At 42.8% G+C, this 26,693-nt stretch overlaps 5 protein-coding genes across 6 annotated transcripts; 2 read left to right on the top strand and 3 right to left on the bottom strand.

The window, feature by feature from the left end:
• Positions 1–234: 234 nt before the first annotated feature.
• colgalt1a (collagen beta(1-O)galactosyltransferase 1a) lies at positions 235–7,799 on the bottom strand. Its single transcript, XM_054607984.1, has 12 exons — positions 7,469–7,799; positions 5,056–5,166; positions 4,836–4,953; positions 4,079–4,213; positions 3,777–3,981; positions 3,549–3,668; positions 3,295–3,371; positions 3,058–3,164; positions 2,812–2,944; positions 2,599–2,726; positions 2,308–2,514; positions 235–2,222 (listed from the first exon to the last, which is right to left on the bottom strand). Exons 1-12 carry the CDS (start codon positions 7,693–7,695, stop codon positions 1,955–1,957), a joined length of 1,836 nt encoding a protein of 611 aa, XP_054463959.1. The 5' UTR covers positions 7,696–7,799; the 3' UTR covers positions 235–1,954.
• Positions 7,800–7,951: 152 nt separating this feature from the next.
• Positions 7,952–11,132, bottom strand: pgls (6-phosphogluconolactonase). The gene is made up of 6 exons (XM_054608013.1): positions 11,052–11,132; positions 10,391–10,681; positions 10,201–10,308; positions 10,000–10,101; positions 9,158–9,298; positions 7,952–8,805 (listed from the first exon to the last, which is right to left on the bottom strand). Exons 2-6 carry the CDS (start codon positions 10,652–10,654, stop codon positions 8,659–8,661), a joined length of 762 nt encoding a protein of 253 aa, XP_054463988.1. The 5' UTR covers positions 10,655–10,681; positions 11,052–11,132; the 3' UTR covers positions 7,952–8,658.
• Positions 11,133–11,448: 316 nt separating this feature from the next.
• On the top strand, positions 11,449–17,483 carry LOC129098333 (zinc finger protein 813). Its single transcript, XM_054607331.1, has 8 exons — positions 11,449–11,862; positions 11,952–12,036; positions 12,129–12,231; positions 12,490–13,170; positions 14,551–15,000; positions 15,165–15,301; positions 15,562–15,667; positions 15,763–17,483. The coding sequence occupies exons 2-8, from the start codon at positions 11,989–11,991 to the stop codon at positions 16,365–16,367; spliced, it is 2,130 nt and encodes a 709-aa protein (XP_054463306.1). The 5' UTR covers positions 11,449–11,862; positions 11,952–11,988; the 3' UTR covers positions 16,368–17,483.
• On the bottom strand, positions 17,477–20,138 carry LOC129098870 (zinc finger protein 354B). 2 transcript variants are annotated; one of them, XM_054607993.1, is made up of 4 exons: positions 19,776–20,138; positions 19,526–19,659; positions 18,626–18,734; positions 17,477–18,509 (listed from the first exon to the last, which is right to left on the bottom strand). In XM_054607993.1, the coding sequence occupies exons 1-4, from the start codon at positions 20,038–20,040 to the stop codon at positions 17,713–17,715; spliced, it is 1,305 nt and encodes a 434-aa protein (XP_054463968.1). In that variant the 5' UTR covers positions 20,041–20,138; the 3' UTR covers positions 17,477–17,712. The 2 variants fall into 2 exon arrangements, with proteins under 2 accessions (XP_054463968.1, XP_054463969.1); XM_054607994.1 differs by having other exon boundaries at positions 19,842–20,138.
• A 43-nt stretch (positions 20,139–20,181) lies between these two features.
• On the top strand, positions 20,182–23,845 carry vac14 (vac14 homolog (S. cerevisiae)). Its single transcript, XM_054607980.1, is given in 2 exon segments — positions 20,182–20,563; positions 20,566–23,845. Coding segments are annotated over 2 exon segments (2,367 nt in total). The 5' UTR covers positions 20,182–20,358; the 3' UTR covers positions 22,728–23,845.
• The last annotated feature ends 2,848 nt before the right edge of the window (positions 23,846–26,693 follow it).

Below are 26,693 nucleotides of genomic sequence, written 5' to 3'. Positions count from 1 at the left end.
CTGGTAGAGTGGAGGTTGGCCAATCTTCACCACCATGGGAAGAGGAAGTGTATCTTGCTGTCACTGTAGGCCCCACCTACGCTCTCACACCACAACGTAGTGAGAAGGTGCCACTGTGCTACTTGATTCTGTTGTTTTAGTAAAAAAACAGTATAAAAAAGTATTGCCTATTGAAGTTGAAGTGCAAACAGGTTGGATATCATGTATGTATTGACAGATTACAGATGTGTGACATTCATAACAGACATTTCACCTTGATAGGTATTAATGTAACAAAACAGCTAATACTTCATCTGTAATACATCAGAATACATAATAAAATCAAGTTTGTCTTCACATAATCAACAGAGGAGTTCATACTCCACAATTAAATTGTTCTGTATTGGGTTGTTTGTTGTTGCCTCATAGCTTCACAGTTGAAGCAGAGTGTTAGTAAAACGATGACACCTTGAGGGTTAAGAAAGTAAAAACAAGTGAGAGAGGGATGAACATGCTCACAGTTGTAAAAGATCAGTAACTGTAACAGAAGCATCCTATTTAAAATACCAAACCTCTTTTCTGTGACAAAATGCTAATTTCTTCTTAAGAACAAAGTTATGAGTGAAGTGGGCCCTCCTGTCTTTTGTCTGTTCAAACTATTTGGGCAAATTGCTAACCGTGAAGTTAAAGTTGCAAAGACGTTAACAGAGAACATTTGGTTACACCAGCATGATAATATGCAAGTCACAGTAATCACAAATTCAACTTTTTTATTTTTTTAAATATATATTTTTATTTTTTGGTGGCACAATGGGCCACTATCATTTTCGTGCAAGATCCATGGGTTACCGGCTCCCATTAATACTAAAAAATAAACTTCCATTGGCAAATAAGTGTAGCAATGTCAATCAAAACCAAAACAGAATAAATACGTGCTCTGTAAAAAGTACCTTTATACAGATTTTATGTTGTTTATATCTTCTTTTGCAGGGGCCTTTTATCAGGTCTTAGTCACCTAATTTTCTTAGATTCAGGTTTAACTGAAAGTGATTAAGGGGTGGAGACTAATGTGTGTTTGGATGTGGTTGGGTGGGTTCTTTTCGAGGGAACTTAAAGGGCATTTATGACCATGTTACTCCCAAGCCACCAAGTTTGAGGCGTGTACGGTGGTTTTTCCCATCTATAACCATGTCAACAGCGGGTTTGGCGGCATTACCGTAGTCTGGAAACATTCCCAAAGTGGCTACAAGGGTCACGGGTATAATGAACAGCATTGGTATATACTCTACAGCAGTCTGTAAATCTGTAATTCTGAGTTTACTTCAACTGTTTTTTGTTGCTTTGGTAAAGCTCTACTGCAAGCGTCTGTGAGTGTTGGCTAATGATTATTCAAAACACAGCAATATGAAGTACAAAAGGACAAAATACTAAAGATCAAAGCAAAAGACATGCAGATGTTTCTCCTCTTGGACAAACAAATTAACAATGATTATGGTTTGATTCAAGACATGAATGTCTGCGAAAGTCTTGATTTTGCATTTGTCATATTGAGATATTAAGAGAGAAAAAAGCATTTCACAGTGTAAACTCAAATAAGGACAAAGTTAACTGCTCGATGACTGAAATGTTACAGTCCAATTGCATTCTTTGCTAATAGGATCATTTCTGTATGACAGACAGAAGTTGGGTACTGCAAATGCCACTCAAAATGGCAAGTCTAGTGCCTTTATAAAGTAAAAACTACAAAACAGATAACACAACAGAAAACTCGAGACGCCTGACCTGTTCCCTTTTTAACTCGTCATATCTGGTTAAATTAAATCCTTCTACAAACTCTGATGTCACATCCCCTCGATGTGATGCAAAATCAAAAGTATCGAAGATGAAGCATGATTGTAAAAAAAACAAAAAAAAAACAAACAAAAAAAAACTAAGGTGGTTTGTAAAATATTGAGAGGCTCTCATTCAGTTCCTCTCATAGCTCTTCCCGTGCTGCGCTGTCCAAAGGCGACTGGAGCACATCTGAGTTCTGGGCCTCAGTGCTGATCTCAGCCTGCTCTCCAGTTTTTCCCGAGCGCTCTCTGTCCCAGTCTGTACGGACCTTTTCGTTGTCCCACACTGTGGAGGTCTCAGTGTCGCTGATGTAGCCATGATCGCCCGTGTAGTGAGTCGGATACACAAGAAGAGGCTCGGCTGAGAATGCCTTCAGGTCCCTGGTTTCAAACTGATCCATATAATCGGACCTGTGGAACAGATGATAATGTCACGACAAAACAAAGAAAAAACTAAACTCCTGGGCAGAAATTCATGCAATGAGCGTGTACTTACACAGGGTGTTTATTGTACATGATCGGAAGAAACTCGTCCACCGGCAAAATCCTCTTAAGTGGTTCTGCTTTCAAAAGCTTCTCTGCACCTTGTAAGGATATCATATAACCCAGTGTCCAATATGAATAGTCTGCTTCCACTAAGTTGTGTATATTAGGCACAGCTTTCTCAGGATGATCCACTTGCATTCTCTTCCGACCGATGTAACTGGAAGAGAGAAATAGAACGGGGGAGTGAGAAGCAATTGCAAACTTTCAAATCAAGGACTTGAGCAGGAAAGCACAAACTCACATGAGATCCCAGTCCAGGCCTTCATCCTCCACCTCCCTCATCAAGTTCATCAAGCGTCGTTTGAAGAAGATCTCGAAGCGCAGGTCGTCCTCAATCACCAGGGAGGTTTTCAGGCGTCGCTCTGCAACCTAAGGGCCAGACACGGATTTATCAAACACTCACGCATCTGTGTGGTTCACAAACATTTAAAAATGCTTGGCTTCTGGGGTTCACCTCTTTCCAGATGTTATAGTGGGAAAGGAAGCATCCCAGCTCTCCCTTCGTCAGTGGGCGACCGTGATAGGGGTCATTATATCCGGGGAGCATGTGGATGCCCATAGCATGAATTTCACTGATATTTGTTGCTCTGAAATGGAGAGATATAACTAATGTGACCAAATGGTAACGAAAAAAGGGCAAATATGCGATAGGACCAAGTACTTAATAAATGCGAAGAATATTTAGACAGAGTGAACGTACTTTCCGTCTACAGCTGCAGTGACCTTACAAGTGATCCCCTGCTCGTATAGTGCCCTCATCATACGTTCTCTGCGGTCGGTCCGCCTCTGCAGGTTTATCATGAACACCTGCACACAGTGGTCAGCCGGTCAATGGGATTTCAATTACAGGTTTCTAACAGCAGCGGTAGGATTTCAGCACACAAGTGGATAGAGGGCCATTTTTGCAGAATCCATCTTCACATCACTCGATACTCACCTCATCAAAGCCCAGTTTGTCGGGTTGTTTTTTAGGTACAGGTACGTATTTGGAAGGCATCACTGGGGGTTTTCGCACTACACGGTGAGAGGGAAGATGGATGCACAAATGGTGTAAATGATATATAGAGAACCCATGCTGATAGTTATCATTCGATGAAGAAGCAGGAAGTAGAATAAAGACTTCAAGCTCATGAAAAAAAAAGAGAGTCAGATGCAGAAGTAAAGCAGTCAGTCCGCATGCAAGCTACTCACCATTAACCTCCAGCAAGGAGTGCAAGAAGCTGTCAGCTTCGTCTTGCAAAGTATTGTGGGATCGCAGCGGCACAGGGAAGTAACCATAGTTCTCCTTATTACATACAAACATTTGAACATCTGTAGAGAGCAGAGGGTGCAGATGTTTTGTCAATGTGCCGTCACTACATTTAGGTCGTAAACGTTAAAAAAGAAATGTCTAGATTTAAGAATTGAATTGTAAAATACCTGCCATCCGAGCGGAGTACGCAAACACAATGATGTCATCAAAAGCCCAGCTGTATTCTGGGTGTGGCGGGTGAAAGGCCAGCTCCCTGGACGCCTCTTTCCTGAGGTCTATCAGGAAAGTGGAGTGGACCATGGGAACTGCAAAACAGCCCTTGCGCAAATGCTTTCTTATGGGCATGTAGGCAGCAGTGCGCTTATAGTAACCCTGAAGAAGCCGAGAGGATTTAAGAGTATTCAATAATAAACTTTTAGAAAACACTCAATACACACAAGCATGTACAGCCAATGATCAAACACAATACCTGGGAGGTCATTCCACACCAGAAGTTTGAATAGGCTGCACGGGATTCAAGCATCGGTGCGATGATGGTCTTGTTCTCGTTCATGAGCTTCCAGACCACATCGGGGTTGGTGAGGAGGTTATCACAGTCCGCCAACTACACAAGGAGAAGGAGAATAAACTGTAAAATATGTTTGTGGATAGTCAAAGAAGGGTTGCAAACCATAAAGTGACTCTTCAAAAGAAATGCTGAGCTGGTCATAAAGGGTTAAATGGAGCACTGAAACTGAGAGGTTAAACAAAACCTACAGACTAATCCTTTCATTTCTGTTTTCAGGGGTGACTGCTGAGAGAGTTTCCAAACTTTGCAGCACAAAATTACTGCAATTCTGGATGCACTTTGCTTCAAAATTATACCCCACTGAAGTTCGACAATGTGGGCTGTGGAATACTAACACTGCAGTTTAAAATATGGTTGGTGTTGAGTCAAGCTTAGTCTCAGTGTAAGAATCCAAACGAACCAGAGCAGATAAACTTTAACCATAAGAAGCCAACAAATGTAACTGTGTTCATTTTTTTTGGGGGGGGGTCAACCCCCTTCCTGGTGCTTAAATTACCAATGTGCTACTTCATTTAACTTGACTCTATACTTATCCCATACTTCTCAAATAGAACAATTAAGATCTGGGCAGAAGCATTGGCTCGGTGTTTAAAATGGAAAATCTTTCAGTCATTGTGCTTTCTTTTTGTGCCAGTAAAGAGTAGTTTAGCTGACCTACCATATAGTAGTCTGCCCACATCTCACGAGCTGACTCCAGCGATACTTGCCGCAGCTTCATAATGTGCTCATAACGGAGGTCCGTCCATTGCTTCGGACCGTCTTCATTCTGATAACGTCTACAAAAGACAGTTGGATACGAATCAGACTGATTTTAATCAGCTTTGTGAGCCCTTTAAGCAAACACAAAATTTCACCAGAAACTCTAGTAAGTAACCAACTCGGGTTTCTCTTGTGGCCTCCACTCCACATAATGGTAAAGGCTCTGCATCTTGACAAGCCAGTCCCGCAGAATGGCTGTGGTGTTGTCCTTGTTGTGATCAGTCGCTACCCTGTCAATAAACAACACGTGTAAATGATTAGAATGATTTCACATCGATGGGGTTGAACATTATCAACAAGTGAAACCAGTGATATTGGCTGAACGGGGGAATAAGTGTCAGACTGGATCCGAACTGAGACAAGAGTTGAAAGACAATACCATGAGTCAAATGACAAAAGCCCAGTGTTCACTTTGTGTAAGCTCATTGTCTGCAGCTGTGGGAACTGACACGAGTGTTAATGATACCAACATCACGGTAGGTGACATAATTCAGGGTAGAATATCACCCTTTAAGGAAAAAGGGATATAATAGCATATTAAATACCAGCATTACAGAAGTGAAACTCTTGTCTGCAATAGCTTAAACAGAAGGAAATGATTCAAACTGGCTGAGGCCATGTGCAAGACAACTGTATGAGAGTTAGATAACTTGCATGCTTGATCTAATTCTGGAGAGGAATGAATTCATGCCACATGTAAATCTTAGAGTCAACACTTCCGCCTGAATCTCTCTATCAGGAGAGAGAAAAACAAAGCTGGAAAACGACATCCACTGCCTTCCTTTCTTTAGGTCGACAGTCTTTGCTGTAATGCAGATTTTTTTTTATGCAGCTAAGCTGGGGTTCTGTTGACGGATTTCACATGGATACGTGAGAACACAGCAGCTCCTTGTTAAACCTTTCCATCCCTCACTCCTGGCGTCCATCCGTACAAATTCTCAAACTTTGCATTACACCGACTCTTCCTCCTCATGTTTAGTTAAAATAAACATTTGTGAAAAGCACGTACCTTTGATGTTTTAAACATACATCTACAAGCGATGTTTCCCTTACATCTAGTCTGTCGTTGCTCTTTTAGAGCAGAAATGCAGGGCTAATTGCAGGCGCCAAAGATTTTAAATGACACTTTAGCTGATTCGGATCCTGAGGCTTTGGCATACTTACAAGCTGCTGCAAAATGAGTAGAAGTTTACAGCCTCTCGCAGCTGTTTGCATTTCACAGATGTAGTTTAAACAGAACATTTCAAAACAAAACTGTCCTTATTTACCATATTTACAGTGGAGTATTTATGACGACCAAACAAAAAAAAAGGGAGCAATCCAACTATTCCACTTGTATAAAGCCCCAAAATAAGGGGGCGTGAAGAACATACCTCTCTGAGCCCTCCAGGCAGTCATGCAAACTGCTCTGAGCTGAGGGTATAAGCACGGGTGGGCTGTTGGAGCATGTCATTATGTGAGAAACAACCTCCTTTCACTTTGCCTGAGTGTGGCAGACAGACGTTTAATGATCTATGAAGCCCTTTGCACTCCCCACAAGAAAGCTACCTATGAATGTTAAGTTTGTCACAAATAACAGATTGGGTGGAACTGCTTTAGCCCTGGAAAAATGGTCGACAGGAAAAAGCTACAAGTGGGGCCACAACAGAGCATGACAGTGCTATGAAACTATCTTTTAGTCTCCATAATTAACACTCGGCACACAGAGTGAATATTCAAGATGCCATTTCCCACCCTGCACACAGCTACGTGGGCAAATTGTCCCATTTAATTATTTTCTCAACACAACCTTCAAAAAGGATGAACATGAATTACACAGACTGTCCTTAAGAGGGCTAGAACAGAATGCAGGAAGGGGCTGGAACCTAATAAGATGGAGATCCGTGGCCTATGAGATGAATGTGGTCACTGACATGATGATCATGCAGTCAATCAGTCAACTAGCAAATCAGGAAAGGGATGCGTGCTGGAGGCGAAGAAAAACACAGAAGTAGCCTGAAGGTATGCGCGTGTGTTAATGGAAAGTGCATGCACAACAAAAAGACACTTTGTGAAGAATTTCTGTGAAATCATACAGCTCCCCTCGCGGCCAGATCAGTCCCCTCCCCATCCACGTATACAGATCAATGCATGGCCCCTCTGATGAGCAGAGGGGCCAGATGTGCTCACCTCTGTCCAAACTGGCAACCTAGAAGCTGTTATAACGGTAGAAATGTTCACGCGTGGGTCTGAAGTCGGCGTCGGCTCCTCCTTGTTGTTTTTTCCTGCTTGTTTTAGATTTGACACTTTTTTGAACCAGCAACGCAACATTGTAACCATTAGTACCCCGTCATGCCCTGCAGGTCCACCCCCCATTTTGACTCAGCACAGTAGTCAGGAATGCACCGTTTCACTTTAAAGAAGAAACCTTCGTGAAATATATATATATATATATTTTTTTTTAAATCTTAGCAAGCAACATAGACGTTCATTTCACCTTATTAGCTGCTTACTAGCATGCGGCAAAACAAACACGTCCTTGTATTAACTTACCATAAAGCCATTCGGTCCTTGGGATAGTTGAGGCGTTCAATGGTACCGAGGAAATACGGTAAAGAGTGCTCCGAGTTTCGGCAGATGAGAGCGAGGAAGACCCGGGGTGCGAGGAGCGGAGACTCGGGGCTCCAGCGCTCCTCCGCAAAGTATGCCCGAGCAGGAGGAGCGCAGCCGGACAGCAGCAGGGCAAGCAGGGCGGCGGGGAGCCAGGCGAGCCCGTGCATGGCCACAATATATTAATGAAATAATTCAAAATGAAAAAAAAATAGGTAGGTGGCTCGTGATGAGACAGTGAAATGGAAAAGTTGGTCTCTCTCTACTTCGCGCGGTCAGCACCGCCGAGCGAAATCTGTGTGACAACACCGCAAAGTTGTGCTTTAAAGGGGTGAGATGGGATCTTAAAGGGGATGGACTTGTGAGCAAGACGGCACAGTGACCACAAAAGGCAAATGTTCAATTAACATTTTATTTTTCTACATTTCTAATAAATAAAAGTGTTAAAGATGGTTCCAAAATAAGTGCTGATTTTCAGCGTCAAAGCTGAGACTTTATTGGATATTTTAATAAACGATGTGAAGGCAACTCAGAGCTGAGAATCAGAACAAAGACTTTTACAGTATATTGATATAACAGCTTTGTCAAATTGGCCGACTGTGTTGTGTTTTCAGAATATATATATATATATATATATATATATATATATATGATGGAGATAGCAAGATGTCTCCCACCTCACTATAAAGTATATTCTCAGTTTATGTTGCTGCACATTTCAACCTTCCTCATCACACTTTTGTATGCTGCAAACATGACTCTCTTCTAATGTCAAACTCTGCACATACTGTACATTATTCTGAACAGTGAAGGTCAGATATCCAACTGAACTAACAATAAGCAAAACACATTTTTGAGTTAAGAGGGACTTTACTTGAATAAAGCTAAACCTCACCTGACACTTTCACAGTAACCAGAATCCAATAAGTGTTAAATCTTATACTGGTAATTACACCTGTTTCCTCAATTTTTTTCTTGTTCATCTCCCTATCCTATATCTCATGATCTTACCTACGTAAACCAATCACACTTTCATGTAAAAGTAGGAATGTTCTGCACTATTTTCCAGTTTCTTCAACCAGTTTTTCCACACCTTTGTTGACTTCCTGCCCTCGTTTGGCAGATGGAAAGCTCTAGAGTTTGGCCCCTGAGTCTAGCCTCTCTACCTGGATCGTTAGGGAGGCAGCTGCGGGGTCATCAACAAGCCAGAACAGCTCGCCGTTGGTCGGGGCAACACGGGCCGCTGGAAACGCCGGACCCTCTCTGCCCTCCAGCACTTCCTGTAAGAAAATGGTAACTGTGTTACGATATAACAACATTGTTACATAACACAGTAGTATGACCATATTTCTACTGGGTCAGTGGGTCATAAAACTGCTGATTTTTTTGTTCATTTTAAATCCTGACATGGTTTTCTACTAGTCCCTGAGAATCTGAGTGATGTAATTGGACCTGCAGAGCCTATGTGAATTTCTGTGATATAGTGCATAGTTTTTTTTTCTCTATCTCATATTCTGTGGGCTTTGTGTATAAACATGTCTTCTTCTGAAATTAAATATTATTGCCATGGAAACAGGAGAGTTTTAAGATTATGAATGTGTGATGTATTCAGTAAAAGACTCTAAATTTTACCTTCAAAACTGGTGCTTTGCTTCCTCCCGTTGATACAAAAGCCACACAGCGTGCAGAGTTCACCACTGGGAAGGTCATAGTTACGCGCTGTGGCGGTGGTTTGGGAGAGTTGCTGATGGGGGCCACAATCTTCTCGGTTTCCTGAATATAGGGTACCAAAAACCCAATCATCTATCATGTGGAATGTATATAGTCGCCGAAAAAAGTACGAAAGTGAGAACCACAATCAAATACTACAGTGAGACTGCAAGACACGATATAATACGATGGAGAATGTCGCAAAGATGTGTAACATGAGATAAGCTTGCAGACCACAAGATTGAAGTTGTGCTAACCAAAACCTATCATTGATCTATACATGGTCATGGGAGTGTCTTGAAAGTATAAAAAAACACACATTGTTCTTCTAGACTAGCAAAATCAGGCACCACATCAAAGATTAAACCCCAAAATGCCTCCAGACCTAACTTAGCAAGGCTGACTGGATAAAATTAAAATAATGTGTTTCACTGTGTAAATAATATATTTCCATAACTAAGGGGTATGATTTACAGAAACATTTGCAGATTGCCTAGAACCTTGGATTTGAATAACCAGTGTCAAATTGAAAGACATTCCTAAAATAGAGTTACACTGTACATCACGGTTCATTAATTTATCACCTATTATAAATGTATTCCAAACGAAACTTTGATCCCAGATTGGTTTAATAAACATAATATTCTCAAGTCTGAGAATCAGAGAAGGGGTCACTCAAAAAATGACTTTGACAGATATACAGGCAGGCATTAAAAATGTTCCCCGTATAATGTCTGTCAGACTCACTAAAGTATGGCCCTCACCTCAAGGAGAGGGTGGTCTGGGAAGAGGGAACAGGTGTGTCCATCGGGCCCCATGCCCAGCAGTAACAGGTCAAACACTGGGAAGCTGTCACCTGGGAAGGCCTGAGTGTTTTACAAGAAGCAAAATATTAAAATCTCAAAGAAGATACATGGGCAACTTTAGGGCCAGAGCTGATCACAGAACAGTAAAGATGTCTGCACCTCCTTCAGTTTACGGGTATAATCCTCTGCACACTCGTTGACTGGCAGAGAGGAATCGATGGTTAAGACCCCGCTGTCAGGGAGGTTGACCTTGGAAAAGAACTGACTCTGGAAAAGAAGCATAGGGTCATATTTGAAGTTTAATAGATTACCATACATTCATGACACCAGGACACTCCTGAACGGGTACCTTGTACAGCCCGTAGGTGCTCTCGGGGTCATCGAAGGGAACCAGTCGCTCGTCACAGAAACCAACCACCCACTTGCTGCAGTCCAGCTCTGGCAGAGCGAGCAGCTCTTTGCTGAGCATGGACGCAAGGCTTCCTCCAGAGAGGCCCAGGGTGAACCTGCCACGAGAGGTGATGGCCTTCTCAGCCCGAGAGGTCACCAGTTGGGCCAGCACGGGGCCGAGCTCCCCTGAGGAGGGGAAGACCACCACTCTTCTGCCAGCCATGAGCGAGCCGTCTGACTTAAGGAGTTACTGGGTTGTGCAAAAGACAGAAAAACAGGTTTGAGCAATATACGAGGAAGTCCATTACAACACTGTTTTGCAAGTCATCATGATGTGTCTGTCACAATGATCCATATGAACTTGTTTTATTTATTAAGGCCCTACTTTTAGTAATATTTTGACTAATGTTAGCTTCATAATGTAATGTAATGTAACTAGACTGGGACTGTGCAAGGACTAGATCCTAAAGCTATAAACTAAAAGCTAAAAGCTGAGTCTACATGACAGTGTATTGGCTGATATCGGTAATATGCATGAGAATCGATGCTCGTTTCTTAAACAGATTTAACATTTAAACTCTTAAACTACAGCTTTCCGAAAAAAAAAGAAGTGTCCTTACTTCGTGCTGAATCCAAACAGCGGATTGTCATGAGGAGGATTTTCAGTCGGCAAATGTAATTCGGCGCACTAACCCACTTCCTGGTGGTCGAATTCTAACCAGCCAATCAGATTCAGTTTTTAGGCCGCACTGCATTCTGGTCAGTGTGGTCTTTGGCTACGAAGCTACAGCGAACTAGACATTCAGTTTATAACACGCGATTAACCAAAGATTTTAGGGGATTAAACACAACACCAAAGTGTGCTGTATAAGTCAATAAATAGGCTGTGTCATTAATATTGATAGATATTTAAGTTTTTCAAACGGCTGCTGTGCGTCCTCCCAGCCGCTAGGTGGCGGTACTGTATCCCTTTCAACCACTTGAGTTTTGAAGAAACACTCGCCTATCTTGGGGGCATGCACGCACAGCCCTTCTCTTGCATTACGCTGTAACTATATTTAACAGTGAAGATAAGCCCTCTTGACTGCATCAACTTGCCTGTGTGCATCTCGCTCCCTAAAGAAAGAACAAAACATGTCGACAGTCTTCTCTTTCCAGACGCAGCTCGTCTCCATCATGGACGCGTTGTCCAAAACAGCTGTAATGGAAATAAGCAAACTGGTCGAGATCGAGTCGAAGATGCTGAAAATTGAGATAACTCGAGGGAGGAACGAGAATGCATCGCTCACAGAAAAACTGCAGCTGATGGAGAAATTGCTGTACATGGCACAGGGGCAGACAGCAGGACGCGGCAGCAGCCAGCTCGGTGGTGAGGGACGGACCAGAGGACGGGATACTGGACCCTGACAGGACAAGACCTGCCATTAAAGGGTAGGCAGTGTGTTTGTGTTTTTGAAAGCACCATAAATAGAAAGCGACACGCTGCCTGGTGTGTTTAATCTGAGTCTATCGCATTGCAGTGAAAGTCCATGGGAAAGCACGAGTATCTCCACTGAGATGAGCAAATGGCATCATCTTCAAGGTGAAGAGCATGCCATAGCTGAAGTGAGTCCTGCACTGATCACGTTATTTCACCACATTAGTGCTGTGTCCTTTCATTTGTAACAGGTGTTATTCGTATACTGTTCTCCCACTAGCTCCCAAACCCACTGAAAGACCAGGCAGAACTCATAGTGGTAAAAGAAGAGCCGTCAGAGGTGGACAACAGTGACTGTGAACCACATAGAACAAGTGAAAACAGTGAGTGTCAAATTAAGGTTTGGTGTCGCAGCAATGAATACAACTCAGACAATTCAGAACAATAACTTTCTGTGTTTATTTTTTTGTTGAACTGCTATTGCCAAGGTACTTTGATATGTGGTGTAGGGATAATGATCTTAAAGATTTGAAACTCCAGTAACACTTGTAGTTAACTTTCAGACTGTTGTGGCCTTCATCAGGTTAGTTATTAGGATCAATAATGTTTATAATTCTAACATGTTCATATGCTGTCAACAGGAAGGGAAGCATTTACGGACACCCAGAACAGTTCAGAAGTGATGCAGTGTCCCAAACCCGTCGCAGAGCACCTGCAGCCTCTGTTTACTGGTGACTTTTTGACCACGAGCAGCCAGTTGTCTCTCGCTGGGCCAGGGAGGAGGGAAACACAGTGGAATCCACAGCTCGCACCTGCACACACAAACCAAGCGGCCGGGAAAAGCCTGGTTCAAAACGTTACCTCCCAAAGCTTGAGCGTGCTCAGGAATATGAAGCTTCACAACTTGAGGAACTCAGCTGCTAAGAGGTTCGGCTGCTTGCAGTGTGGCAAGAGCTTCAGATGCTTCAGCCAGCTGGAAATACACCAGAGGAGTCACACGGGAGAGAAACCATTCAGGTGCACGCTGTGTGGGAAGAGATACGCTCAAAAAGGACATTTGTACACACACCAGCGCACACACACCGGGGAGAAGCCCTACCGCTGTCCTATTTGTGGAAAGGGCTTTATTCAGAAATGCACTCTCGATATGCATCAGCGCACACACACCGGAGAAAAACCTTTTGTTTGCATCAAATGTGGCAAGGGCTTTACCAAGAACTGCAACCTGAAGAAACACCTCGCCGTACATATGGACCCTAGTTTTAACATGTATGGTAGTGAATCCAGTGTGCCGACATTTAGTGGGACGTTCATAAACGGAACAACCTGAAACAGTTGGTCAAATGTAACTTCTACTGCTGTTCTACTGCTGAAGTATTTTGTGCACAATAAAATTATCTTTGCTCCAGATTTGAGTGTGTATCACCTGCTTCTGATGTTCAAATGGGATGAAATCTATGTCGATATATATTTTATGCTGCTTACCTTTTATTTACCAGTATCTAAGTACCAGCCAATCCCCTTGATATTCTGCTATAATAATAATAATAATAATAATAATAATAATAATACATAGGTTACAGTATAAAAACACAACACTGTGAACTGACCCTGATGACTGCACTTAAACAATAAAACGTGTTTCATTGATAGCTGTTGAAACCTAATAAGTAGAAAACAGCCCAAGTTGCAGTAATCTAGAGGGCAGAAAATGGGTTGACAATCAACTACCAACATAACAAAAATCTCATTGAGCAAGGCACTACTCCAGATGAGCCGCCCATGAGTCAGAGCAGAAATCTTCCTCACTGGGATCACTGACACAAAGGAGAAATCTTTGACTTTATTAGGACGCATGAGTAAATCTCAGCCACAGGCATTGTGTGATAAAGAGGAAACAAGCTTTGATTCACTGTTTAGAACTTGGGATTGGTCTTTAGACTAGCCTTACTTGATTTGATCACTTGAAACTTGTAGCCTGAAAAACACAATGGTTTGTTTCCATACATCCCTGATTACTAAGATCAAGCTCTTGTGACATGATATGGTTGATAACTACTTAAGATATATTTATTTTGATAAAATTGTTGTGGTATTCAACAGAATTCCTTGTATTATATATTTTCTGCATCAACAATTGTGTGCATAACATCAGGAGATACGACTTGTCTGCTATATTGTTAATAATAATAATAATAATGCTAATTGTGATGATGTGTACGTATTGATCAATAACCATTAAACTGCAATCAAGAGGTGAAAGTAAAGGGTGTTACAGTTCCACAATGTGACCACTGCAGGGCAGTTAACACAAAACGACATAACTGATATTTAATAAGCTCTATTAATAAAAAATTTCAGAACTGGGGATGGTTATAATGTATAATAACGACACTAACAATGAGTTTTACATGTTGATTTTAATAATAGTAATGCTGATACAGTTGTTATTGTGTGTTACCCACCAATTGCATAGACTATGAAGTTCCTCCTTGTGTCCACTGGAGGGCAGTAAAGATTCCTAAACAGTCACTGGTAAATACACTTCAGCATTGGGGCGTGTCAACAGATGGTCTCATTTATTATTAAAGATACACAATAGACGTAACATTAATTAAAACATATCCCTTTATTTCCCATTGAAGAAATAAATCGTTTTTAATGTCTCACACGGTCAAAAATCGACTTTTCATTCCGTGCTGCATTCAGGTGCCCTTCCCAAACGTCGGTACGCGAGCATCCCGTTTTCCCACAATCCCTTGCGGCACAGCAATACCGAACTGTCTCCAGCCGTATCACGTATTTCATCGAGGAGCACACCGCTGCTACGTTGATAATCTTGCCACAATTTCCCCCCCAAAAAAACATCCAGCCTCCCCCCGTCGAGATGATGTGCGACACCACGAACCGAAGTTTCCGGGCGCAGCTGGCCGCCGTGCTGGATAACCTGACGAAGGCGGCTCTGGTGGAAATAAGCAACCTCGCCGACGAGTGCTCCTCCGTCCTTCACACCGAGATATCGCTGCACAAAACGGAGAACGAGGCGCTGAAGAAGAGGTGCTACTTGCTGGAGGTCCAGCTGAGAGCGGCGAGGGAGGTGCAGACGTCGTATTCGGCTCACGTCAACAGTGTGAGCCGCCGACACCCCGCAGGTCAGGACTGTCCAAAATCTGTGGTTATCCCAACTGGTTATATGTGTCAGTGTCATAGCAGGCTATTAGCTTTAGTCCAGACAACAGCCACCTCACCCCATCTTTATTTTTAGATGATGACCATATTTAGGAAGTCCCTATTTCACATTTACTTCTTCTTCCAGAGCAGCAGCAGCTCGCTCCGGCCATCGAGGGAGTGTTTGGGAAGGACTGGTGCATGGATCTGTGGAGAGAAGACAAACCCCCCTCTCAAAGGAAGGAGACAGTGGAGCCAGCTGCTATGACGAGCATGGAGGCACAGGTCAGTCAATCAACTTGTTTTTTTTATTTAGGTTTTTCTCCATTTATCTCCCACAACCACAAGGTTGGTGGTTCGAACCCCTCTGCAGTCATCATACCGAGACACCTAACCCCAAGTTGCTCCCCGGGCGCTTTTTAGCAGCCCACTGGGGTTATATGCAGAGAACTGTAATTTCCCCATTGTGGGACTAATAAAGGATTGATTATTATTATTATTATTATGCAATCTGACAGATCCTTTGTCACGTGTCTTGTTTACAGGCGATAGACTTGATAGAGAGCGAGCCTGATCTCATCTTTGTCAAGGAGGAGATTTATGATGATCATCCCATTGGCCAGCAGTTGAGGCTCACAGATAATAGAAAAAGTAAGTTTGGATGGATTCAAAAAAAAGAAACAAGATTAAATCACTGTGATCCAGATGGTTTTTGCGATTTAACCGCATTTATTGTCTTTTGACAGTTGTGGGGATTTTTGACGAGGACAGCATGCTTCATAGATCTGTTGACGAGCTGCAGCTTCACTCCGGGGAGTTAAACAGCTTCCCCATGGCGGCTGACAGTCAAACCCAACAACGCGCACATCCATCAATCATGGACAAGTTGATAGATGACGCCACGATGAGCACTCTGGTCGACAACACGAATCTTCCCTTGGCCACAGCTGGATACTCAGACTACACGAACAACATCCACGTGGACGCAAACAAAGATCTCAGCATTCAGTCGAAGCCCAACAAACGGTTTGAGTGCTTGTTCTGCGGGAAAATATTCAACTATCTGAGCAGTTTAAAAGTGCACATCAGGCGACACTCAGGCGAGAAACCGTTCAGCTGCTCAGTTTGCGGGAAGAGGTTTGCGCAGAAAACCTACCTGAAGCTGCACCAGCGCGTGCACTCCGGAGAGAAGCCGTACAGCTGCACGGACTGCGGCAAAAGTTTCTCCCAGAAAAGCTCTCTGAACATACATCTGCGAACACACACGGGCGAAAAGCCTTATAGCTGCGTGGATTGTGGGAAATGTTACGCATACAAGTACGGTTTAAACCACCACCAGTGTTTTAATTGAGAAGAAACTGATCACAAATACTACTTCAAACGCACTCTTTATTGCTCAAAGGGGCTCAAAATGCCAATATGTCCATGCGAAACTCAAATGTGGATGGAAAATGTAGATTTAAAATACTCCTATTTATATGAAAGAAAATTATGGTTAATGGTGCTGCTGTAAAATCTAGTTTGATGTGTTTTTTTGTTTTATTGTTGAGAGAAATGCTGCAGCAGCCTAACAAGGGTACAGAGAACATCTGTCCTCTCTAGTGTACCATTTTAATTATTTGATTTCTTAGCATTTAAAATGAGTTTCACATTATTATTGACAAGTGTCATAGATCAGATGAGATATATCTGCTGCCTACATTAAATGTGAGGCGCTCATCCAAACTATGACAGAAAAACTTTTATTTTATTATGTATTTTATACATTGCATGTTGTCATAAGGTTGGGGTAACATATTATATACCTCAGTGTCAGATTATGCCAAAATAATTACAAGTGCTCCATTGTTTGCACACATGTAGCAAAAACCTTCAAAACTACCTCTTCACAACAATGTAGAAGTAAAGCGACTCGCTCGTTTGCTTCACTGACCGAGTCTCACTGCTGTCTCACATTTCACACGTCATGCCTCATTCTTTGATATTTAAAGAAGGAAAGATCTCTTTGAAAACACACGACTGTCTGAAGTGTTGATGTGTGTTCGTTAGATAATATTCAAATGAGTTCCGCAAGTGTTACTGTTTTAAATAAATGTAATTGTCAGAGTGCATCACATTTGTAGAATGGTATGTTGTCAATGTACAGTCAAGCCAAATTTCTTTTTTTCTCTAAATGTGAACCATTTCTGTTTGAGGAATTATATTTTATTCTGTACTGAACTGTCATACTAACACCTGTCCTATGACCCATCTGAACAGACCCACTGAGTGAGTTATCCCTGCCCAAGAAAGAAATCTGTTAGAAGTTCTCCTCCCTCTTCACTCAGAGCTGCATGCCCCTTACAGAGCCCCATCAAATAATGCATTGTTCAGATTGTCAAAGTTGAATATGTAAAGGCTCGACTGACAAAAACAGATTTAAGTTTCAGGTTAGATCAGACACAAAAATAATACAAAAAAAAAAAAAAAAAAAAAAAAGATTTCTATCAAATAAAAGTTTAATCGATAAACATTCATGTGTTTTATTGTAAGGACAGATTATGATATTAAAACTACACTTCACTACCGTGCGGACTACAAGTCTTTGAAAACATAAAATTAACTGCCCTTACACTAATAGATGAAGTAGCACATGGTGCATTCAAATAAAGAAAGCTATTTTCAGACGAGTTTTAAGCCCTGAATATGTCTCTTGGCTACGGGATCTCACTATTTCTGTGTGCCATCAAATGATGGTTGAGGTTGACCTTTTGCGTGAATGTCTTCCCACATTTAACACAGCGGAACGGTCTCTCTCCAGTATGGATACGGAGGTGACATTTCAGATTGCCTTTCTGGGTGAACCCTTTCCCACATAAGCTGCACCGGTGTGGTTTCTCTCCTGTGTGGACGACAGAGTGAATCCTCAGAGCCGATGAATTCGCAAAGGTCTTCCCGCACAGCCGACATGATTGACTGACACTCGGAGAGGAAACTCGAGACAAGCAGGTGTGCGAGTTGAACCTGTACCTGTAATGGAATTGTCGCTTACAAATGTTGCAAAAGTTGGACTTGTGGCACTTCATGTGGTGTGTTAGAGTGCCCTTGTGGTAGAATGTCATGCCACATATTTGACATGGGAACTTGTCTTTGTTTGGGTCTCTTTCTGTTTCTACATTAAGCGTATTAAAGTCGTCATGGGAATCCAGAGCAGTGCTGCTTTCAGAGCTGTTAGCAGGTAACGTCTGCTGTTTGTTGTGGCTGGGCCCATCTTCAGCGTTCACTGTTGGCTCTTGTTGACTTACTTCAACAAATTCTACAACATCACCATCATCATCCTCATCTTCAATGGGAATGGTATGAGTGCTGAAGCCCTCCTCTGTGTCACTGATGGATATGGTCGGTTCCTCATTACCACCAACCTGTTCTCCTTCCTGAGCAACTGACAGGCTGCAGCCGGCCGAGTGACCGACTGACAGCTGCTCTGGATCCTCAGCAATGCTTTCTTCATGTTCTATTGCATAAAAAAAAAAAAAAAAAAAAAAGTCAAACAATCAAAATGCATCTAAAGCTGATTAATCTGTGTTGTGTAAACTCTTTCCATATTCCAACCGTCCTCCGTTGTCTAACCTTCTGTACTAAGCGTTTCCTGCTGGCAGCTGCTGGCGGCATCCTCCACATACTCCTCCTCTTTGATCTGAGACACAGTATTCTGGTTGATCAGGGTCGTCACAGACTGCTAAAATAGAAAAAAGTCCAAATGTTACAAGGCCATTAATCAGGGCAACATTTTCTATGAGAGCAATTCTTTACCAGACTAGAGCTGATATGATTAGTGGAGAAGACGATGGGTGGAAAATGAATGGGCAGTGATTTTGATAATTGATTATTTCTTTATTTCAATGAAAAATGTAAAACCTCTCTGGTTTATGTTCCTCGATTATTGTGATTGGCTGCCCCTATCTTTATTAGTTTAAATATCTTTAGCTTTTGGACTGGTGGTTGGACAAAATCTTGAAAACATCATGTTTGGATTTGGGATATTGTGAGGGGCTTTTAACTTTTAGACATAAATCAAAGTTGTAGGATTTCTCCACTTTTATAATATAAATAATTGTTGGATGCAACCCTTGATGTGTTTACTAGCACATTCATATTCCATTTTGAACTTTAACAACATGGTTCAGACATTTATCAGGACATCTACACACTCCCTCCCTCATCACGTTTTTTTTATTGCAATATTATGAACATAGATATGTATTTATAATAATAACACATTTTATTTGTATAGTTCTTTAAAAAAGGTACTCAAAGGCATTTTAAAGGGTAAGAAACAATAAAATAAATAATAGAAACAGAAATAAACAAACCAAAAAAAGACACAAATAACTATGTATGTATGTTAATGTATTCTGAAGTGTGTATAATTCACATTTATCCTGCTCTGCTGTATGATGGCCTCCTGTTAACACAGCTGTGTATTGCCATACAGATGGTGCTTAATAGCTCTGTAAACAATCCTCTAACCTCCTCAGAGGACTGTGCTGGTGGTGCTGGTGGTGCTGAGTGTCTCTCGTGATCGTACGGGTCTCTGTCTTTCCACAGATCAATACACCAATCTTTTCCAAAGATCCCCTCTATGGAGGGCGACCCCGTCTTCACTGAGGAGAAGTCAAACAATAAAAAAAATACATATATATTAGCAAACACAAAAAAACAAAACAACGCAGACAACTTTTTCAAATCAGCCGCTGCTGTCACCGTGAAACACCAGTACCGTGAGCGTCCCCGTCTCTGTGGCGGACAGTTTCAACACCTACGCTGCGATAACTTTTACACAAACCGGGGGCGTCGCTCCTCTCGCCCTCCAGACTCTTGACTTTCTCCACCAGGGCGGAATTCGCCGCCAGGAGCTGAGACAAACCCCGCCGGAGCTCAGCCACGTCCCCGTCCACCAGCTCGCAGACCTGGCTCAGGGCGGACCTGGCCATTGTCTCCATGATGGAGGACAGCTTTGCGTGAAACGAGCGGCGGTCCGCCATTGTTAGTTCTGGTCGTCACAACCCTCCTCACCAGCTAGTTGGTATGAATACAATACAAGAGGCTTCACTGTGACGTCCTTTTGAAGCGGGACCTAAATAAACGCTGCACCCGTGACGCGTTTCCGGCGGAAGCATCCGGTCAGCTGCTCGGCATTACAAGGCTTCCTGGTTCGCCGGTGAAACAGATGTGTTTTCCGCGAATACATGATCATAAATGCAGACTGCTGCTTTTTTATTTTTATTTTTTTTAATTTATTAAATAGAGAATCGACGCAGATTTCATTAGACCGGTGATCCGGTGCAGAAGCAGCTCCGACCATGAACAACGAAAAGGACTTCTCGCCCCTGACGCCCAACATCGTCCGGGCTCTGAATGACAAACTGTACGAGAAGAGGAAAGTCGCAGCTCTGGAAATAGAGAAACTGGTGCGAGAGTTTGTGGCTCAGAACAACTCGACTCAGATCAGACACGTCATCCAGATCCTGGCCTCGGAGTTTGCCCTCTCCCAGCACCCCCACAGCCGCAAGGGGGTCTCATCGGGCTGGCAGCTTGCTCCATCGCCCTCGGCAAGGACTCCGGTCTGTATCTGAAGGAGCTTATTGAGCCTGTGCTCACGTGCTTCAATGACTCAGACAGCCGTTTGCGCTACTATGCCTGTGAGGCCCTGTATAATATAGTGAAGGTGGCCAGGGGAGCCGTGCTGCCCCACTTCAACCTGCTCTTCGATGGTCTCAGCAAGCTTGCAGCAGACCCGGACCCCAATGTGAAAAGCGGATCGGAACTCCTGGACAGACTGCTGAAAGACATTGTGACAGAAAGTAACAAGTTTGACCTGGTGGCGTTTGTCCCCCTGCTCAGAGAGAGAATATACTCCAATAATCAGTATGCTCGGCAGTTTATCATTTCCTGGATCCACGTTCTGGAGTCTGTGCCGGACATCAACCTGTTGGACTACCTCCCCGAGATCCTGGACGGGCTCTTCCAGATCCTGGGAGACAACAGCAAGGAGATCCGTAGAACGTGTGAGGTGGTGCTCGGAGAGTTTCTGAAGGAGATCAAGAAGACCCCCTCCAGCGTGAAATTTGCCGAGATGGCCAACATCCTGGTCATCCACTGCCAGGTCGCAGACGAAACAAAGCTCACAAACGACCTGATCCAGCTGACGGCCATGACCTGGATGAGAGAGTTCATCCAGCTTGCGGGCAGAGTGGTTCTCCCTTACTCCTCTGGCATCCTGACTGCGGTGCTGCCTTGCCTTTCCTACGATGACCGGAAGAAGAACACCAAAGAAGCAGCCAGTGCCTGCAATCACAGTCTGATGAAGCTGGTGACTCCCGAGGATGATGAGGAAGAGGAAGAGGAGAAAAGCGGAAGTACGGGGTCGCCGTCCCGGGAAGACGGCCAGCCTAAGACGGAGGTAGACGGCAATGACATGCTGAACGCATCACAGGAATCTGTTGGTTTCAGCAATATCAGCTTCTTCACTCCAGCCAGTGCCGAAAGGCCTCAGGTAAATCTGGACCTTGACGGCATCGTCCAGGTGTTGGACCGGCACCTCCACGACTCCTCCACTGGCATGATGACCCGTATAGCTGTGCTGAAATGGCTCTACCACCTGTACATCAAGACGCCACGCAAAATGTTCCGCCACACGGACAGCCTGTTTCCTATGCTGCTGAAAACGCTGTCCGACGAGTCGGATGAGGTGATACTGAAAGATCTGGAGGTGTTGGCCGAGATAGCGTCGTCTCCCGCCGGCCAAACAGACCAAGGCGGCTCCTGCGACAGCACAGACCACAAACTGGAGCTAAAGGTCCCAGAGAGCGCCAAGACAGGACAGCAGCCCAGCACGGGCTCCAAAACGGCGGACTCGTCCCCGTCAACACCAAGTATGAACTCCTATTTCTACAAGTTCATGATCAACCTGCTGAAACGCTTCAGTCTGGAGAGGAAACTCCTGGAGAACAGGGGGGCTTTCATCATCAGGCAGCTCTGTCTGCTGCTTCACGCAGAGAACATCTTCCACTCCATGGCCGACATCCTGCTGAAGGAGGAGGACCTCAAGTTTGGCTCCACCATGGTTCAGACGCTCAACACCATCCTGCTCACCTCGGCGGAGCTCTTCCAGCTACGCAACCAGCTGAAGGACCTGCGCACTCAGGAGAGCTGTGCTCTGTTCTGCTGCCTGTACCGTTCCTGGTGCCACAATCCCGTCGCCACCGTGTCGCTCTGCTTCCTCACGCAGAACTACAAACACGCCTACGATCTCATCCAGAAGTTCGGAGATCTGGAGGTGACGGTGGACTTCCTGATGGAGGTGGACAAGCTGGTGCAGCTCATCGAAAGCCCCATTTTCACCTACCTGCGCCTGCAGCTCCTAGACGTGGAGAACAACCCCTACCTGATAAAGGCCCTGTATGGGCTGCTGATGCTGCTGCCACAGAGCCAGGCCTTCCAGCTGCTCTCCCACCGCCTGCGGTGTGTCCCCAACCCGGAGCTCATGAGGACTGTGGACGAGTCCAAGTACATGGACTCGAAACAGCAAGTCTCCAAACGTGCCTCTCACTCTCAGGTGGATTACAACGAGCTGCTGCAGCATTTTGACCGCGTTCAGAGCAAACACCTGGAGGTCCGACACCAGCGCTCGGGACGGGCCTCCGATCACCCCGACAGGAAGCTGATGTGAAGTCAATGTGCCATAGTGACCTCTGATCCTTGAGGACAGCGAGAGAAGGGTGAAAGACAAATGTTAAGGACAAGAACTATATATATAGATATAGTTGTTATGTAAAAGATTATTAAGTTAATGTTGAAACCAAAAAGTATTAAGTATGATTAAAAACTTAACAGAGCACTGAATATGAATGGACAAGAAACAATGATTCGTTTGTAAATTGAGAATTTTATGTAACATACAGTGGAAAAACATTTTAATACAGAAAACACAGATTATACACATCCTAATTAATAGTTTCTGTGAAGATTTGGAGAATGTACATACAATCTCCTACATCAGAACTGTTTGTGTTGATAATATAGCCATATCCTAAATTTCCATCATGCCCTGTGAACAGCTGAGATTATTATTTAGTTCACAATGTTTCAAGTGAATCTGACACTCATTTCACGTCCATGTGAACCACAGTATTTTCACGATGTATCATGTGGAGCAGTGTGAATAGAGCGTGCGTTCGGGGTTGCCTTAATCTCTTGTCAGTCAGAAAGTAAATCTCACATGTAGCGTATTGAGCCGGCTCAGCTGAGACTCTAAACTTTGGAAGCCATGGATGATTGAACTATTATGTTAATTCTGGGTAGGACCATGTTGTTATGTTTTATTTCTTTGTTAAGAGATCAGAAATGTCACCTTACACACCTTCATCTTTTAATTATACTTCTTTCTTCAGTAAATATATATTTTTCATTGTACAGTTCCTCTCTGCATTCTTGAAAAGATGCACACTTGTTATTGCTGTGTGGAAATCAATAAAGTGGAACCGTGTGATTAAAAGGTGTGTTTTATTTCCCTCAATGATATACAAAACTTGTCATTAGAAGTACTGGTTAAACATGTGTGAGGGCAGAAGAAAAGTAGCAGACACATAACTGCTAATGGTCTTTAGCCCAGTCTGTGTTACATTCTGCAGCCTTTTGAAAACTCAAATGTCCATTTTTAAAATCAATTTTTACTTTCAAAATTGTGTAAATGCACTCTTAACTTTGCCTTAAGGTTTCTATTGGGATCATGAGCATGTAACACAGACAGGACTATATTGAAAATGAAGGGGATCTGCTTTAGAATATGCAACAGTTCTAATTATTTTTAAACCATACAGTAGGCCATGCACATTTTGAATGGTACAGACAAATACATACAGTAGATATTATGTAAATTAAAAGTAATTGTATTAAAAAAAAGCAGTTATAGTAACTGAAAATAATCCTTTCCCTTAAGGACACAGCATAAAAAAAATAAAAAAAGTTAAAATCTAATTTTAAGATATAAATAATTCAACTTTACAAGAGTTCCTGCTTTGTTATCCAGATTTTTAGCAGCATGGTTTGACACATGGGTGAGTTGAAAGCCTGCCTTTAATGTGTGTGCTGATTTATGATGAAACTGGAGGAGCCGGGTCTCTCTTTCTCTCCTGCAGCAGGGCCGTATGCAGATGAACACCAATGGTACATAATGTACTTTCAGAGGGAATATAGGTTTAAGGGTGGAGATCCCCATCAGTGCTGCATTGAATTTCACAGATGGAGGTCGACAACTCGAGTCAGGCTGTGGAAGACTTCTGCTGCGCTGTGTGTGGGGTTATCTTCCTGGATTCAGTGGTCCTCTGCTGCATCGCTTGTGATCACAGCTTTTGCAACTGTTGTTTGGAGCACTTCTGGATACAACATGGGACTAAAGAGTGTCCCCTCTGCTTTAAAGAGAGCCCCAGACTTCCACATAAAACATGTGGAGCCCACGGAGAGAGACCGTTTCTCCTCTGTGTGGCTGATCTGGAGCCTGTATGCTCTATGTGCCACACAACAGGCCTGCATATGACTCACATAGTATATCCCATAAAGGAGGCATTCAAAGATCGTAAGGTAAGCTGGGAAAAATAATCTATTCTGTTTAAAAAGGAGTTAAGAATACATTTGATAGGTACATCTTCACTATGCATTAACTACTTAAACAAAAAATGATCATAAGCATACACAATGATTATTCCCAGTCAGATGGGAAATTGAATATAGAACTAGAAAACCTGTACAGTCTTGCAAAGAAAAAAATGTGACAGAAGATTTCAGTTTCACAGCTAAGGACTCCCTGCTGCTACTCCCAATGGGCTCAGTAGACTGTGCACTGTAGTAAAATGTCTGTCAGCCTCATTATTTATGTGTTTGTCTCTGGATCTCACACGCACGCGTGTGTGCGCATGTGTGTGTGTGTGTGTGAACCCACACAGCCAAAAAGATCCATCTGTCTTTTCCCCCAATTAGTTTAGTCGCTATTTAGAAACTGTTTTCTGTTTAATAAAACTGTTCAACAAATGACTAATTTAAAGATTAAAACAGCTGAATAATTTAACCAAATTAAAACAGCTACAAATTCATCTACTTTAACCAGAACAGCTTTTCAACCATAACTTTAAATTACATTATTGAACTTGTTATAAAATATTAAAACACATGAACTGACCTTAAATAAGAGAAGAAATAGCTGTCATCTGTCCAGTGACCAAATGCAAAGCCACTCTGGCAGCTTCAAGTAGCTAATGCATGTTAATTAGGAGGTTCACAACTCACAATCGTTGGCAATCGGATCAGAAAGCAAAGTATTTTCTCCAAAACTCAATTTATAAACTTCAGCGAGCACAAGACACACATGGGCTGTTATATCTGAAACAAACAAATACAAGAACCTAACATAATTAGTTAAATTAATCTCATATGTTTATCTTAAGGATAAATAAAGTTCTCAGTTAACTACCATGGACGTAGGACAAGAATTAAAGAGTAAGTAACTCCTCTTACCAGAACTGACGCTCCATGTGAAGGTGAAAAAGAGTGAGAGGGAGTGTAACCTTTGAAAAAGGAGAGATCAGGTGAACTTAATTGGCTGAATGAGGTGTGACAAAGGGTGAAAACAAGAGCCAATCAGTGATGAGGAAAGGAGAAGAAATTCAGTGAGGCAGGTGAGGAGAGGAAGTGGAAAAAAATTAAAGAAAATAGGGATCTTTGCTACAGTTTGCTTGCTACAGATACAGTACACACTCTAACAACTGTCCTACCTAAAGCTGACTGAATACTAACGTAGAATGTGTGAGATTCAAATGCTAAGATACAGTGAATTTAATGCAAGAGCTGGAGCAGCACTGGTCTACACAGCATTTTGTAATGAGGGGAGTATTCACTTTCTTTTTCTACGTATATACACACACACTCTTGCCCTATTTTTGGCACTGTGGCACTCATTCAAGTAAACTAATAACAAAATACTTGAATACAGTCCACCCAAGGTCAACTTACTGTTACATTCTTTTGAAATTAACAAAATAACCTTTTAGACCATGCTACTGAGTAAACACCTTTTGAAATATACCCTCCATTTCCCCTTAAACAACTCTGACAAATGAATGGTGTTGTGTTTTATACCAGAAGAGGGGTTTGCCTCTGGGGTGTTATAGAAATAACCATGTGTTAATTTTAAAAAGCTGCTGCCAGAAGCTAAACTTAATATTCCAATGGTCAGCAGGAGAAAATGTCTTTACCCACATAGCTTCAGTCCAAATCAGTTACTTCTGTCTATTTATATCCTCACCCAGTCTTTTTTGGGACGTTGTTTCTCTGCAAACTCTTCCATTACTATGTGACAGGTTGTTTCAACGGACTCCTCAAATACCTTAGTGCTGATCACAGCATACCATACTCTTCTGTCATCATTGGGTTAGTCCGGGTTACTCTTTGCTCTGATCTGCACTGGTGCAGTCTAAGCCGATTCATTTTACTTTTTAATCTTTTGAGGTGTGTGGTGTTTATTTGAGAAGGCGGGATGTGCATGCTCAACACAGCACAGCATTACACTGGATATGCCTTTAGGAGCCGAGGTATCAACACTTATTTCTGAGGTCAAGATGAGGTAACCTTCCTGGGAGGAGCC

This window comes from Anoplopoma fimbria, chromosome 11, assembly GCF_027596085.1.
Source record: "Anoplopoma fimbria isolate UVic2021 breed Golden Eagle Sablefish chromosome 11, Afim_UVic_2022, whole genome shotgun sequence".
In the NCBI taxonomy this organism is placed as follows: domain Eukaryota; kingdom Metazoa; phylum Chordata; class Actinopteri; order Perciformes; family Anoplopomatidae; genus Anoplopoma; species Anoplopoma fimbria.
The sequence above is the reverse complement of the archived record's forward strand: the minus strand, read 5'-3'. Positions and strand labels throughout refer to the sequence as shown.

Bases quoted from the DNA above. Each gene is read 5' to 3' on its own strand.
- colgalt1a (XM_054607984.1), bottom strand. From the start codon at position 7,695: ATGCACGGGCTCGCCTGGCTCCCCGCCGCCCTGCTTGCCCTGCTGCTG. The intron at 2,515-2,598 runs GTGAGTTTGTGC...TCTCTCTTCCAG, and splicing joins GGCCTGGACTGGGATCTCAT to TTACATCGGTCGGAAGAGAA. The intron at 2,223-2,307 runs GTAAGTACACGC...TCTGTTCCACAG, and splicing joins ATGTACAATAAACACCCTGT to GTCCGATTATATGGATCAGT.
- LOC129098870 (XM_054607993.1), bottom strand. From the start codon at position 20,040: ATGGCGGACCGCCGCTCGTTTCACGCAAAGCTGTCCTCCATCATGGAG. The intron at 19,660-19,775 runs GTACTGGTGTTT...ACTTCTCCTCAG, and splicing joins CAGAGACGGGGACGCTCACG to TGAAGACGGGGTCGCCCTCC. The intron at 18,510-18,625 runs GTTAGACAACGG...TTTATGCAATAG, and splicing joins GGAAACGCTTAGTACAGAAG to AACATGAAGAAAGCATTGCT.
- LOC129098333 (XM_054607331.1), top strand. From the start codon at position 11,989: ATGAGCAAATGGCATCATCTTCAAGGTGAAGAGCATGCCATAGCTGAA. The intron at 12,232-12,489 runs GTGAGTGTCAAA...TGCTGTCAACAG, and splicing joins ACATAGAACAAGTGAAAACA to GAAGGGAAGCATTTACGGAC. The intron at 15,001-15,164 runs GTCAGGACTGTC...TTCTTCTTCCAG, and splicing joins GAGCCGCCGACACCCCGCAG to AGCAGCAGCAGCTCGCTCCG.
- pgls (XM_054608013.1), bottom strand. From the start codon at position 10,654: ATGGCTGGCAGAAGAGTGGTGGTCTTCCCCTCCTCAGGGGAGCTCGGC. The intron at 10,309-10,390 runs GTACCCGTTCAG...CTTCTTTTCCAG, and splicing joins GCACCTACGGGCTGTACAAG to AGTCAGTTCTTTTCCAAGGT. The intron at 8,806-9,157 runs GTAAAATTTAGA...ATTTTCTTACAG, and splicing joins GCAAAGCACCAGTTTTGAAG to GAAGTGCTGGAGGGCAGAGA.